The 15,432-nt window shown below is 40.7% G+C and overlaps 1 protein-coding gene across 1 annotated transcript in view; it reads right to left on the reverse strand.

Annotated features, from left to right (window-relative positions):
- The window catches only part of naaladl2 (N-acetylated alpha-linked acidic dipeptidase like 2), a 372,313-nt gene that overhangs the window by 19,610 nt on the left and 337,271 nt on the right, over nt 1–15,432 (reverse strand). The window contains exon 14 of the mRNA XM_084547593.1: nt 3,736–3,829. Coding sequence (XP_084403719.1) covers nt 3,736–3,829 — 94 coding nt within the window. The remainder of the gene's footprint in view (nt 1–3,735; nt 3,830–15,432) is intronic.

Below are 15,432 nucleotides of genomic sequence, written 5' to 3' on the forward strand. Positions count from 1 at the left end.
GTCAGCTACAACTTCCTGCATCAAAACCAAATGTACTTGAGAAATCCATTTCACCGTGTACACCAGAGAATGCTGGCCCTTCTTGTTCCTTCGGCCAGGACACCATAATATCTAGTATGGCTAACCCTTTCTGTTTATATATTCATCCAGTGTTCTTGGGGTTTACTTTGCTCCAATTTACTCACAAAGTAGCATCAGGGTGCATAATGGTTTTGGGGAAACAGCCAGAATCAAACATCACCATCAAGAGCATTTAGTGTTAAGTTGTAATATTTGAAATTAAATATCTACACGAACATCTTAATGGCTGTAACTCAAATAAAAGATTTGACTTGCACTTGCAACTTCTGTTAGACGTAATTCTGTTGTTCTTCACTCCTTTACATAGGTCATATAAGGGTTATTTTCACACTGTTTTTTAATATACACATTACTCTCTGTAATGGAGGGCTCAACAATGTTTTTCTCATGCAGTGAGTTATACACAGTCTGTTTTTAAAAATATCAGGTCTGTTTTGTCCCCCAGGACCCGAGCAAGGAAATTAATGCATACATAGAGGTTTTTAGAAAGGACTGAAGTTAGCATCTTGTTCCAGGCCAGACAATTTCTTTTTTGAAAAAAATTAAATAAATGCACTCCCTAGACACTTCATTGCAAAGATCTTCAGTTAGTTATTCAACACATTCAGTGGATAACTGGAGCAGTCCAAAATACACTTAAGAAAACATTTTTTTTTTTTCACGAAAGGAAGAATACAGGCACACACATTAAAACATTAAAAATACTTACATACATTTAAAAAATGGTTTCACAAGCTGAAATTCAGTGAAGAAGATAATTAAAAATGCATATTATTTACATCCGCTCTCTTTTCTTGCTCTTAAATGACCATATCAGCATCAGTGGGTGTCCTTTCCTCCTCTACACCAATCAGATGATTTTGCCCCTGCCAAATTTTCATTCTATCCTTTTCGCATCCATTTAGATGTGTTGCGTTCTCTTCATATATTATACTTCTCCTATAGCGCGCGACGTGTCAAATAAAATTAAGTACAAGCTTCTACATAGTACATAGATTCTTATTCATTCATGCACTTATGTCATATACATATGGGGACCCATCTGCTTGAGGCCAGCTGGATAGAAACGGGGGGGGGGGGGGAGTAAATTAATGCACAAATAATATTACGCAGTTAGCTGGCCCACATGAAATTGTATGACTGTTAAGGCCTGTCAAGGCATTGTCCTGCAACTCATACTGCGATTGTTTTTCATTTTGACATCACCATCATCTCCAGTTGAACCTCAGCTCCCTCAGCTCCTCCTCCTCATAATTATTCATTTAACATCAGCAGACCTTTGGCTGACCGTGTGCAGACCCTATACAGGTATTCTTGGCGCGGCAAACTTGACCAATAATGTGCCTTTGACTCGAACTGATAGAGAGTAGTGACCAGGGATTAGACATTCAGCAACAGTGAGGGATAAAGTGATGAAGAAACAGACATAGGGGCTACGGGCAGCTATAATAATCAGTCATCTCAGTCACTCTCAGGTTATAATCTGTCCATTAGTCTCACATGAGGAAGCGTAACCACTCAATCTAGGCTTTAATGGGACTATGCTTACATGCTTAGACACAGCCAGTGAACCTAAGGCACTGACTGATTGCCTTAGGCAAAATGAATGAGACTTGAAGTTGGAGCTACAGTACATGTGGTAGAGCTCGTCTCTCCATCGCTTTCAATTTCTGATCATTGTCTGTAAATGACTGATACCACTCGGTTTATAGATTCATTTTCATCACGAGGCATGAAGGATTGATTCTACCGTAGTGTGCATTCTATTGATCACCGCTGTAGTTTTGGGAGTTACCTGATGCATAACAAAACTAATATCGCATTTTGTTTACTCAGAGTTCTTGTGAAGACAGCATGCAAGCTAAGTGTATCAAAGCCTTTGTTGTGCATCCTCTTTCGAGGGCCATCTTAATATTCAAGGACAGAGTCTTTGCATGCATGCTGGGAGACTGTGATCGAATAAGCTGATGTGGGCTCAGAATGCCTGAGACGTCGTACAGCATGCTAACGGCTGAATATTTGGTAATGTAAATTTACACAGATTTAAATTCAGACCTTGAATAAAGGGCTGTGTTCCTTTTACTATGCAAGTTGCAAACACATTTTCGGTGATTAATATGTAAATCACTTCAAGTAAGTTACACACCAAGTTTAACATGTACTTGTTCTGACCAGTCTATGTCTAAGTTAAAATAGAACTTAACCTATAATACTCTTTTTTTTTTCTAGCCAGTAGGGTGCATTTCACTTCCAATGTGGACAAAATATTACAACAGTCCACATTTATGTCCCAAATTTACAGTACTGACATAAGAAATCATGTTCCCATCATTTTTGTACTCCGAGTCTCTAATGAATATTTAAAAAAAAACAATTTTTTCTACAGAGCTAAAATTTGTAGAGGACATCCTGGCTTCCTCAGTGCTATATCATTGGTTGGCATGTGACATGTGAAAAAAGCACTCTGTAACTTTTAAAGATGTTAGAAGTTGATCATATGCACATCAATGAAACCACCTTGCAATACACTTTGTTTGTGTCCCCGGTGGTGGACAATGGGACTTACTCTGTCTGCTTTTTTGGCAGGGGACAGTAGTTTGACTGAAGCAGAGTGAGTATTGCTCAGAATTGCAGATGGAAATTTGGAAATTGCTCACGCGCCACAGGATCCAATTTGTGCCAGGAGTGACATGTAGGCTTTGCAGTTAAATGCATTAATGTGCTATGTGTTATTACAGGGATGAGTGTTTTATATGTATTATTTTTTAAATAATTATTTTGGTCAATTACAAAATTACACAGATTCCTAACTTGGAAGTCGGCACACCATATAATAGACTCTGTTTATGCTACATTTACAGAAATTCCCAAACCTTCAAGGTCTATCCACAGAATATGTGGTTTGATTAGTTATTTAATACTTAATTTAAATTGTATGACAGTAAAATAACTACTAATGTGACAGCACTCATGTTGTGAGTCGTGTTGTATACCGGTGCAGCAACAACAGGAAGTTAGTTCGCATAACTATTCCGTACTGACCAGCCAGACAGTCATGCATTCCTAATATGTAGTCAACAAGAACGAACAAAAACACACACACACTCAAAAACACACGTGCACATGAGTCACTGAAAATATACCACTATAGGTGTGTTGGTGCCACGATAGGCAGCACCTGGCTTGCACATTAGACACACAGAAAATACTGCACAATCAATCCAGTTATTTTTTTTCATAAACTGCTGCAGAGTAAACTACTGACCCTGTGAGCAAACAAAGCTAATGATAGGTACCCCCATTACAGACGCTACTTTGCATTCAAGGAACACTACAATTATTCACATTCGTAATGTCCATGTCATTGGGTCAACAAACACAATTCTACACAAGCACAGGTGTAAAAAAAACAAACAAACCCAAGAATCAAAGTATTTAAGAGCCATGGTGTTAATTTTACACCTTGACTACATCCACTTTAGCTCATGGGCATGCTTTGTGTAATTCTGTTTATTCTCTGGCTCTTCACCACCTTCTTACTAACTTTGTCTATCTTCCTTTTGATGCTGGGCAGGTGGTATACAGTGCCCCTGCAGCACACCACCAACCGCAGCATCACTACCAACACTATTATTATATCATCATCAGTGTTACCTTTAAGTTTGTTTTGAACATCCAGCGCAATGTCCAGAGGGTAGAAAGGCAGCACGGGATCGTTGACCAGGCGGAGAATGGCTTCAGCTGTCATCTGAAGAAACACAGACATTAAAATGTAAATTAAGTTAGTGTCTTTTTTTTTTCCTGGCGACTGCAGCCACACACCATGTCATTGTTATAACCAGAGAATATAAAGTCTGTTTAGCTGTGTGTATGATTTGCTTTACTTACCAGTGAAATATGTGTGATATTTATAGTATTACAGTATTCAGCGCTTCATGATTTTCCCAAAGGCTCTCATATTTCAAAGTTTATGGATTATTTTCTTCAACAATCTCTTTTGCTGCTAGTTTTTTGCAACATGGCTGAATATTTTTCCAATTCTGAGGTTGTGGACGAACCATAGCGGTAGCAAATTACAGGTAAAAAAGCCGACTGTCGCGGCTGTGTGCGCCGCTCAGAGATGACATCGTCCTGGTCAGAAGACATCATACGGGGTCTGTAGGTCAATCTACAGACCCCAGATGATGATAACAGGTAACTCCGGACTCAACGGGGAATAGCACTAGTGTATCATGACAAAATATTGGTGAAATGAACGAGTTTCGTGGCAGATAATGCGTTATTTAGAGGCTGCGTTTCGGTGCCCCGTCACTCCGTCACTGTATGGATATACACTGATCCAATTATTTCCTAAATGAGTGCAAATGAGTTGAATGAGACAAAAGTTATTTCGGTGAGTAAACGACAGTATTTTATGCTAGAAATAAGGTCCAGGTTGTAAAAAACAGTAGTTTCCCTTTAACTTGGGTGCTATCCAATCTGAATGACATCCTCTAACAAGACATCTGTCCATATACTACATACATTTTTTTTTTTTATCTTCTGATAGTTTCACTCAGGAATATTTGGAGTGGGAAATATACAAAAGGGTTACCTAGGCAACCAGAGCCTGGAATATCCATTAGCAACCAACTGTGAGCTACAAATGAAGTACATTGCTTTAAGTGTGGGCTCTACAACAGATGACTGCTTGTGCTTGGTATAATAATATTATAAAATAACCCTTACCCTAACTGAAGAATACTGTCTGGCTAAATGTATCTTCAGTCAGATTGATCCACAGTACATGGATCACATACCAAAGTGTCCTTGAGCAAAACACTAAACCCCAATTTGTTCCAAGTGCTTGGAGCAACTTTGACACAGATGTAGAATTGTTGCTGTAACGCTCTTTCAGTAACAATAGGTAGAGAAGCGCTGCATAAGTACAAAACCATTTACCAGTGCAGTGAGATGTGGCTGAAATTTCCAGGAAAAAGTTGATGAGTAGACTTGAGGTAGGATGTCTATAACCCAGTTTACTAGAAATGGTCCTAAACTTTTAACGAATCATTACGAAAGAATGGGACTTTGTATGAGCAGACGGTAATGTTTTACAAAAAGGCCTGCAGTTATATCGACTCACAAACTCATCCCTGAAACCCCAAATCAGATGAGAGCGACATGCCATGTAATGTGTTTCCTTGCGCTTCTAAATACAGCATAATGAGTATGCTATGTGGGATAATATTAATATGTTTGTATAGAAATAAAATTGATGTATATTCAATTATTCATTCTTCCTAAACAGAAGACACACCAATGGAGCTGAAAATGACACTATTTTACAGGCAGCCATAGTATTTGTTATCATTTTCAATCACAATGCCTACGCTTTATTTATTGTACTTCAAAAACCCCATAATCCTTGCAGTTCACCTCAGCTAGTAAAACCTTGCTGTAAATATATGCCTTTTGGAATATCTGTAGAGACGTTAATCACTCTCTAATATGCAGAATCCCTTATGTGACTCTTTCACGTTGCCATCACTGTGTCTGGGGTATGATGACACACCATGTGAATATGTAAGGCGGGTGGCTGCTGCTTCTCCAGGCCACTCCTAACAGACTCGGAGACCTTTACAGCGCTGTTGAATAATTTAGGAACTGAGATTAAATCTTAACACTGTCTAATCTTAAGAGCACACGTAAGACCAAAATGACATTATTCTTAGGACTGCTTTTGTTTCTGCTTTGCCTAATTATAACTATATTGCGTTTATTACTGCGTAAGTTTGCTCTTATTTGATCTTTTTTTGAGAGTGATGAATATATATATTTTTGTACAGAAATGCAAAAAATCCTGCCATAAAATGTAGCATCATTTTACGATTTCTTCCTTTTTTTATATATATAGCAACAATGTCTTCAAAGGCTGGTTATTTTCTTCCTGTAGAACGTGGTGCATTGTTACGTTCTCAACAAAGCTAGTAAGATTTCACAGTGTTTTGCTTTGTCGACAGTACTTCTTAGGATATTAACCACATCCATCAGCAATACGAATCCAAAGCACATCATGTCCACATTTATGTCCACATTTCTGTATATTTTCTGCATATTTCCTTTCAATCATGGGCTGTTGGACCACGACTGGTACTTAGTATGATGCAACAATTCAATCAGCCACATCATGTTGTGTCTCGTCCTTCATGCTGCTGCCAGCACCAGATCAGATTTTTCGCGCAGCGCACCTTGGTGGTCCAGATTGTAAATTGAAAATCTGAGGCGCCATGCAACCTTTTGCTTTTCTGACTGATTAGATAACATCTGTCTTGTGAGGGGAAAATAAATAATTGAGACACCTTTGGCCGCAATGTGAGCAAACATTTATGGAGATCCCTGCTTGTTCTGGCGCTGCATCCTGAGAAGCACCGTCCAAATCACAGAGAGCGTCTGTCTGGCACCGCTCTCACGCTGAAGTGTCTGTCATCTTGATGTAAACAGATCACTGCCACTGATTCAGCCACTCTCTCATTAGGTAGAGGACTTGGCATGGCTTCACCTTGGTGTTTTATTGTGAGTATAACATCAGTGTGTGCTAACCAATTATTCCGTATTAAATCACAGCTCGGTTTATTGATGTATCGATTCACCTCCTAGACTGTTTCATTCTCGCAGGAAACACGCTGATGTGCACCCTGCATTGCAAGAAATCTGTATTTCTGAGTGGCACATTACGAGTGGAATCATTTTTATCAGGCAGGAAAATTGCACGCATGATTAAATCTGAGCAACATTCATTTAAACATTAAAAAGATTTGACAGCCTGCAAGACACAATACAGAGCTAGACAGACCCTTTCTTTCCTTTTTCACTTCTATTCTCTACAAAAGCAATTTCATGTTTTTTAAATCAAATTATGTCGATTGTTACACGTCAGCCTACATTGGACAGAAGTGGCAAACTGGATGCAAAGTGAGAGAAAGGCTTTCACACTAAGTTAAATCAAATAATGGACATTACAGGTATGCACCTTAACCTTTGTCACCACCTGCACTGCTAAAGCCTGCCACAGTTTGCTAGACTGTATTCAAATTTATTTACAATATTTAAGGTTGCATAGGCTTTCTTTTATACGGCTGGACTTTAGTTAGATATTATATGAAAGTGTAGACAGATGTAGTTCAGTAGTTAGAGAGGGTTGTCCATGAACCAGAGGGTTAGCAGTTCAGGACAGTTACCGCATGCTGAAATGTCCTTGAGCAAGACACTGAACCCTGAGTTGTGCCCAGTGGCAGGCACTGGCATGTGAAATAGAAGAGCAGTTTATAAATGCAAGACCATCTACCAAAAGCTTTGGTCAGCCAAGTGTTTTTGAAATTTGCAATGAAAAACGGATAAATTAAAGATCTGTATGTAATATTCCTATGTGTGTGTGCGTGTGTGTGTTCTAGTACAGTTATCTTTCTGTGGACCTCACTTCTTTACAAGGCTGTTTGATGGTTAAGACTTGGTTTTAGGGTAAAGGTTATACAATTAGGTTACGGTTAGGGTTGGGGTTAGTCACTTCATTTAGATGGTTAAGGTTTAGTTTAAGGGGCTAGGGAATGCATAAGGTCAATGAATGTCCTCACAAAGATAGTCATACAAACGCGCGTGTGTGTGTGTGCTCTTGTACAGCTACCTTTCTGAGTACCAGTTTGAGTTTTACATCATCGGAGTGAGGACATTTGTGCAAAATGAGGACATTTTGGCTGGTCCTCACTTCTGTGTGTGTGTGCCTGTGTGTGTGTGTGTCCCATCTGACCTGTTTGATTCCTGGCCAATGAGCCTCAAGCCTGTCTCCAGTTGAGCAGACTCTTGGATGATTAGCTCAGTACCAGGTTCATCCACTCAGTGGTACGCATTACCCATCGCTCACTCACACACACGCACACACACACACATTCACACTCCCCCACACTTCTGGCCCTCACAGGTTGAATGTGTTGGAGGTCAGCCTTGGCCAAGTCTGGACCGAGAGTGAGGGGCAGGCTGCCAGTAACCTCACTACAGGGCCACAGCTCTCACTTAGGACTCTCACATTCGCAGATGCCACATGTAGCTTGTTAACATCAATATATAATTTCCCAATGATTTCAGAGCTTGCTATAATTATTGTAAAATTCATGTCAAGGTGGAGAGACGATGTGCAGATGCAGAATTACACCAGTCTGAAGGTTGATCTGATCACATCATAGACATGCCAAATTAAATGTAGGAGTCTGCAGTGGTATTTTTGTCAGTATCACTCTACAGAAATGATTAATGTAAATAGATATATTATTTCAAAGTAAATGAAAAAATATATACATAGTCGTGGTAGATGTACTCTGAATGTTGTGATGTGGTGATGTTGCTGGTTAAGGATATATTTCAAGCATTTTTATATTCTGCTTGACAGTCTAATAAGCACCTTGGACTCTACCTGGCCATTTAAATGAATTAATACATGTGGGGAGTGAGGCTCGGTGTGAGAGCAAAACTTTTAGCAGAGAGCAAAATTTAAAGAACAACTTAGTGAGTGATGATGGGCATTCGGCAACAGAAATGTGGCTGGAATTATTTAGTTTGGCGCGTCAAAATCTGTTTTTGTACTGTGCGAAAAATCTCCTGGGTTGACATACATGATACATGCACGTGGAGATTACTTTTGGGTCTCCAAAAATAACATATATTTGCCCAATACGCTGGTTTGTATGGAGTTTCCAACTGGCAGCCTTGATATTTCTTTTCAGATGGTTTAAAACATAAAATGTATTTGAGGCCTTGACCACGGTTTAAATGATGCCTGCACATAAACAGTTTGAAAAGATGGATCAGCAGGGTTTAATAGATTTAACGCTGTACTGCATGAAGTATCACTGTGTGATATCTGGCGACTTACTTAATCAACCTAAGCAGCTGTCCCTATGTAACACTCATTTGCTAGTATTTTGAAAATGGCTTACAGTGTACAGAACGGTTCTGCACCTCTCTGTGCTGTTGTCACTGCCACTGAAATCAATCTGGCAGGGGGAAAGATTAGAGCATTGATTTGAAGCTGGTGAGTAATACTACTGCAGAAAGCATACATCAAAAGCCTGTAATGTGGCGGGACAGAAAAGGCCGATGATTTCTTATTTATGGCCTTATTTCTGGATCGTCTCTTTCTAAGGCAGAGGCGAGAGAGAGAGAAAGAGAGGGTGAGAGAGAGGGCTGAAGGAGGGCAAAGAGAGGGAGAGATAATGATGGAGGAAGAAAGGCAGAAAAGAGGCTGTGACATAACAGAAAGTAAAAGACAATCCAAGCTAAAGAAATATGACAGTTGGAGTGGAGTGGAAGATAGAACAAACTAGTCTGAGCATCTCTTCATGTTTCTCCTTCTCTCCTCCTCCTCTGTTTATTTCATGACCCCACCTCCCTTCGTCTCATTTCCTGACCCGACCTTTTAGATTTTAATAAAATCAACACCATCTGTCGACACTACATTTCAGGAATGAAATTCAATTCACTCGTCGTCACGGCCTCTATGAACTACCACCCATAGAGGAAGTAAAGGAAAACAATTATTCCCAGTATGTATATATTCATCTACTCAGGGGTCAAAGGCCATAGCCAGGGCCTATAGATTCATCCTTGGACAGATGACCCAGACTGACCTCTGAGCTCTGGAAGAACTCTCTTGTACACTAGGGCAACAGCATGAAAAGGTCTTATTCCTTTTAAAAACACAGTGGCAGATAATGTGGATGAAAGCAGTTTCTAGAGGCACATGACAAAAGCCTACTGACGCTGCCTCGCATTGCACACCAAAAACTCCAACTGAAGGCCAGCTGGCACATACACTATATTACCAAAAGTATTCGCTCACCTGCCTTTACTCATTCTATGAACTGAAGTGCCATCCCATTCCTAACTCATAGAATTCAATATGATGTCGGTCCACCTTTTGCAGCTATTACAGCTTCAACTCTTCTGGGAAGACTGTCCACAAGGTTGAGGAGAGTGTTTATAGGAATTTTTGACCATTCTTCCAAAAGCGCATTGGTGAGGTCACACACTGATGTTGGTCGAGAAGGCCTGGCTCTCAGTCTCCGCTCTAATTCATCCCAAAGGTGTTCTATCGGGTTCAGGTCAGGACTCTGTGCAGGCCAGTCAAGTTCATCCACACCAGACTCTGTCAACCACGTCTTTATGGACCTTGCTTTGTGCACTGGTGCACAGTCATGTTGGAAGAGGAAGGGGCCCGCTCCAAACTGTTCCCACAAGGTTGGGAGCATGGAATTGTCCAAAATGTTTTGGTATCCTGAAGCATTCAATGTTCCTTTCACTGGAACTAAGGGGCCAAGCCCAGCTCCTGAAAAACAACCCCATACCATAATTCCTCCTCCACCAAATTTCACAGTTGGCACAATGCAATCTGAAATGTACCGTTCTCCTGGCAACCTCCAAACCCAGACTCGTCCATCAGATTGCCAGATGGTAAAGCGTGATTCATCACTCCAGAGAACGCGTCTCCACTGCTCTAGAGGCCAGTGGCGGCGTGCTTTACACCATTGCATCCGACGCCTTGCATTGCACTTGGTGATGTGTGGCTTGGCTGCAGCTGCTCGGCCATGGAAACCCATTCCATGAAGCTCTCTGCGTACTGTACTTGGGCTAATCTGAAGGTCACATGAAGTTTGTAGCTCTGTAGCAATTGACTGTGCAGAAAGTCGGCGACCTCTTTGCACTATGCGCTTCAGCATCCGCTGACCCCTCTCCGTCACTTTACGTGGCCTACCACTTCGTGGCTGAGTTGCTGTTTTTCCCAAACGCTTCCATTTTGTTATAATAGAGCTGACAGTTGACTGTGGAATATTTAGGAGCGAGGAAATTTCACGACTGGATTTGTTGCACAAGTGGCATCCTATGACAGTTCCACGCTGGAATTCACTGAGCTCCTGAGAGCGGCCCATTCTTTCACAAATGTCTTGTTTCACAGTCTGCATGCCTGAGTGCTTGAATTTATACACCTGGGGCCAGGCCAAGTGATTAGAACACCTGATTCTGATCATTTGAATGGGTGAGCGAATACTTTTGGTAATATAGTGTATGTTTGTCACTTAGGTTTCTTTGCATGCACACTAGTTTGCTCCACCGCCAATTCAACATGCTGAATCTGCTGAAAAGGTGCCAACAGGGATGTGACTAGTGGAAGTGGTGCGGGATGCACCTCAAAAAATATGGTCAACCGCGGTGTGTCGCAGCCCTTAAAGGGAGTAAGGATTTATGTGGTTTCAAGTCCAGAACACCACTGGTGGCAGTCACAAGCGGTGTAGCAGTATGTCTGCGAAGGTTCTCAGTCATCGAGGTCATGGAATATTCAAAAAACAAGCTGAAAAAAGGGCAATGGGACTTCTTGAAAACGTCCAAATAGCTTCTTCAGTTCTAAAAGATTTACCGTAGTGACCATAGTGATGCGAGTTCCGGGTGGACGACACCCACAGATGTTTCTATACAAACCCAAAGCCCAACCAGTCTTTTAGAACAGAAAAAAATACTTTGGTGAGTAGCGAAATGTCGTCAAGAAACTCCACAAGTCCAGCTGCCACTCTGTGAGGTGTTGTTTTAGATCTATTTACAGTATATTAAAAAAAATAAAGATGTCAGTCCAAAAATATATAAAGATGGTAACAGCCTACCAACAAGCCTTACCATCATTTCATTTACTACAAAGCAATTAGCTCAGTCACTACCAGATGTTACGGCTACAACCACTTTCTCCATTTTGGACATTCCAACTTTCATCCCTGCTACCTACCATGACAACCATCATCAAAAACCAAGGTTTACCAATTGATCGAATGATCAAGACAATTCCATGGTACTCACTTTATTTTGAGAGATAAATCACAGTTTTTGTCATGCAACCTTGTTTTTGTGACGCAAGCTTAAACCGGTGACAGAGTCAACTTGCTGCTTTGGCTACTAAACCAAACATTCCTGATCTTCTATTCATATTTTTTGTTAACATTGTGATTTAACTGAACTATTAGTGTCAGTCAAAGTAAATTAACTCATCACTACAAAAGAACAGACTGAGAATGAATTGAAGGGCAAATGCAGTGTATACCAAAAGCTTTTTTTGCTGAGTTAATGCACCAATAAAAACATAAAGCCACCAAATACCAAGCACAAGCCTGAGATCCTGACTCTTGTATGAGTATTGGCCTGTGACTCAATAACGGCTGTAACATACTGTAAGAAAAGAAACACAGGATAGGCATCTGAAATGTCACTTTATCATTTGTTGGACTGGAACATGTTGCTACATACATTTTTAATATGTTGACATTACGAATCTACTCAGATGACCTTTGACAAAATGATATTTTGTCTTTTAATATACTGTACTGGATGCAGCTGCTGCCACCTCTTTCCCGTCCTCTTTAGAATTTTTTTCAACACTAGTTTCTTATTCAATTCCTTCTCTTATTTTCTCACTATATTGTTTTTCCGTCTCCTCCTGGCTGCGTTAGATTTGAGTGTAGTTGCTGTGATCTCATGTGGTCAGAGCATTAAATCAACTGTGTGTGAAAACTGTTTGCGTAGGTCTAGGTCAGGAATGAGCAGGCCCTTGCCTTACTACAGTTGTATTTTACACAGCGAAATTGCAAATTGCTATAACCACGGCTGGAAACCAAGCAAGCCATTTTCCCCACCAATTTACTTGGTATTATAAAGCTTTTTCCGGAAATCCTATAGCTACACAATTGAGTTACAAATTCAATTTAGACCTTGGCTGTCATTATCCATGGTCGATATTTGATTACAAGGTAGCACTGTTACCCTTTAAATGCTGCTCTAATTTAACTTAGACAAAACCAGGCGTGAGTGATTTATATGAAAAACAAAAAGAATGTTTTCACTTTTGCTCTAATTGTTGACTCTAGATCAGAGGTCTTCAACATGGATCCTGCGGAGGTACTGCAAGGGGTTACACATGCCCTACACACTGTAGCTTGCATATGTTTAAAATAAATACATGAATATATTATTTGAATAGTTTAGTATTGGATGCACAACAACAAGGTACGTTTATACATGGCACTAGGCTCAGTCTAATTTAAAAAACAATTTTAAGCGATAACTCACTGCAATGAATGAGTTGAATACCCATCTGTACAGCTGCATTCTTTTGGTTTGGTTGTAATGAAATCGCAGGCAATACGGACAAGAAATTATTTTTTTGCCGTACTAAACCAAATCAACGGACCTTCAGCAGCACATGTGTAAAAGCTTCTTGGGATTTTATCATCTGAGAAGTGCGTAGATTAGACCTGAGGTGTAAAGGGTGTCAGTCAGTGAGCCTCATATGAACGGGAGTTTAAATTGGAAAGAGGCATGAAAACAGATTTCAAGCAGGCCGTTTGGGATGCTACTGTCAGAATCCCAAGGTCGTTGGTAGTGGTAGTGGATATTGTATGTGGGGGTTTGGATAGGATTTGTAATCATGCTGACAATTGCCTTAAATGTAGGAATATAAGAATAATGAATATTAGAGAAAAGTATATGCCATAGTGCCATTTAAACATTTGCCATTCATGATTAAAGGTGGAAGAGTGTATCAAGCATATTACCAGGTATATAGTTTTATTGTGGCACGCTACTGGCATGTCTTTGCAGGATTTCCATTTTAGATTTACCTAATATTTTATACAGCGCCTCAGTTCAGTCGGTGTTCTCCTGTCTCTTTAAACCCTGCCCTTCAGATAACTTTTGCCGGCTCAGGAGGCCAATCAAACAGCACGGAACAGCAGTCTGATTTAACTCTTTTTCTTTTTTTCTCTTTCTTGTTCTTTACTCAAGATGCCAGCATCTCAAATTGTTGTTTGAGCCTGACTCCGATCCTAAACATGACAACGAGCCTGTGGGCAAACGGCCGGTGCAACAGACGCTTGTTTGCAGGCAAACTACCGTGATGCCAGTCCAGTAGAGTAACTCTGACCATGCATAACAGAGGCTTCTAAAATCAGGACGGTGTAACAACGTCAGGAAATCACAACATGGTATGTCTCCATATTTGGTTTTTATAGCTGGATAAGGCACACGTTTAAGAATTCCTACCTGTGTTATCGACTTTCTTTTGTCCTCTTTTACCAGATGAATATTTTTTTTTTTCATAACTGTCATAAAAGCAACTCTGATCAAGATCTGATTTTGTATGAAATGACAAAGGAGCAGTTAATTCATTTGATATATGTCAGAAAAGCAGGGGATGTTTATTACTGTGGTAAAGGGCAATTATGGTCCATCTCTCTTTCATTTCTTCTTTACTTACTTGGAGGAGCATTTGCAGCTAAATGTACAGTCTTACTGTGAATGAAACAGAGGAGGAAAGTGTCTGTGCGAGATATTGGGAGATGAAAAGGACATTTAGTAAAGGACAAGACCAGAATATACAGGTAATCGCTTCTACTCAAATAAAACCTTCACTGCAAATTTGACATTTGATCATAGCAGTGAAAATCACTGTGACTGAAGGACTTATCAATGTACAGCAGCTGGGTATCTAAAACAGAGGACAGGTTGAGTGGTTGGTGCTTCAAACAGCAGAGGGCTCTGCTGTGACATGCTACCTTGGCTCTTTCCGCTCTCTCTCGCCGAGACCTAGAGAAGCTATGGCGTATCCTCAGTGACGCACAAGAAACACAGCCCCTCAGTCAACTCCTGTCCTATCCAGATTGGTAGCGTAATTTGCAATGCTGGTCTACATAAATACATGCATGTAGACATCCAGAGTGGCAGCGTCGCCTTCAGAGCAGTGCAGCACTTACACACACATATCCCCACGGGCGCAAGCGCACAGATGAAGAAGGCGAGAAAATGAAATGATGGCGGTCAGACGGGTGGATGGAAGAGGCAGAGCAGGTGACGAAGATCATTTTCTCTTCCACGTTCAGTGAAGTGGTAATTCTGTCCGAGTCTACGATCTCACTTGCCTGCCTGCCTGCCTGCCTGCCTGCTTTCCCCCCTGGGGCACTAGGAGAGATGGAGAGATTCTCGTCTGATTCAGGACACCTAGTTCTCTGGGCCAAAATAGGCCTCATGAATAAACCATAGCCGTGTAGTTAAGTTATGTAACGACAGCACATGAATAGTTGCCGCGTGGTAAAGTACAGTAGGAGGGGTGATGTTCAGTTTCTCTGTTCAAGCTGTGCTCAAGTGTGTAAACAAACATTACAGTACACATGCGTAGCTTCCAAAGTGATAAAGTGGTACTCCAAAATAATTTCACATCTGTAAATGTCGGCTCTGCTGCTGGTACCAACCGAGGTTGCCCGAGGACACGCAGTATTATGTTCCCTC

This window comes from Chelon labrosus (genome assembly GCF_963514085.1).
Source record: "Chelon labrosus genome assembly, chromosome: 7".
NCBI lineage: Eukaryota > Metazoa > Chordata > Actinopteri > Mugiliformes > Mugilidae > Chelon > Chelon labrosus.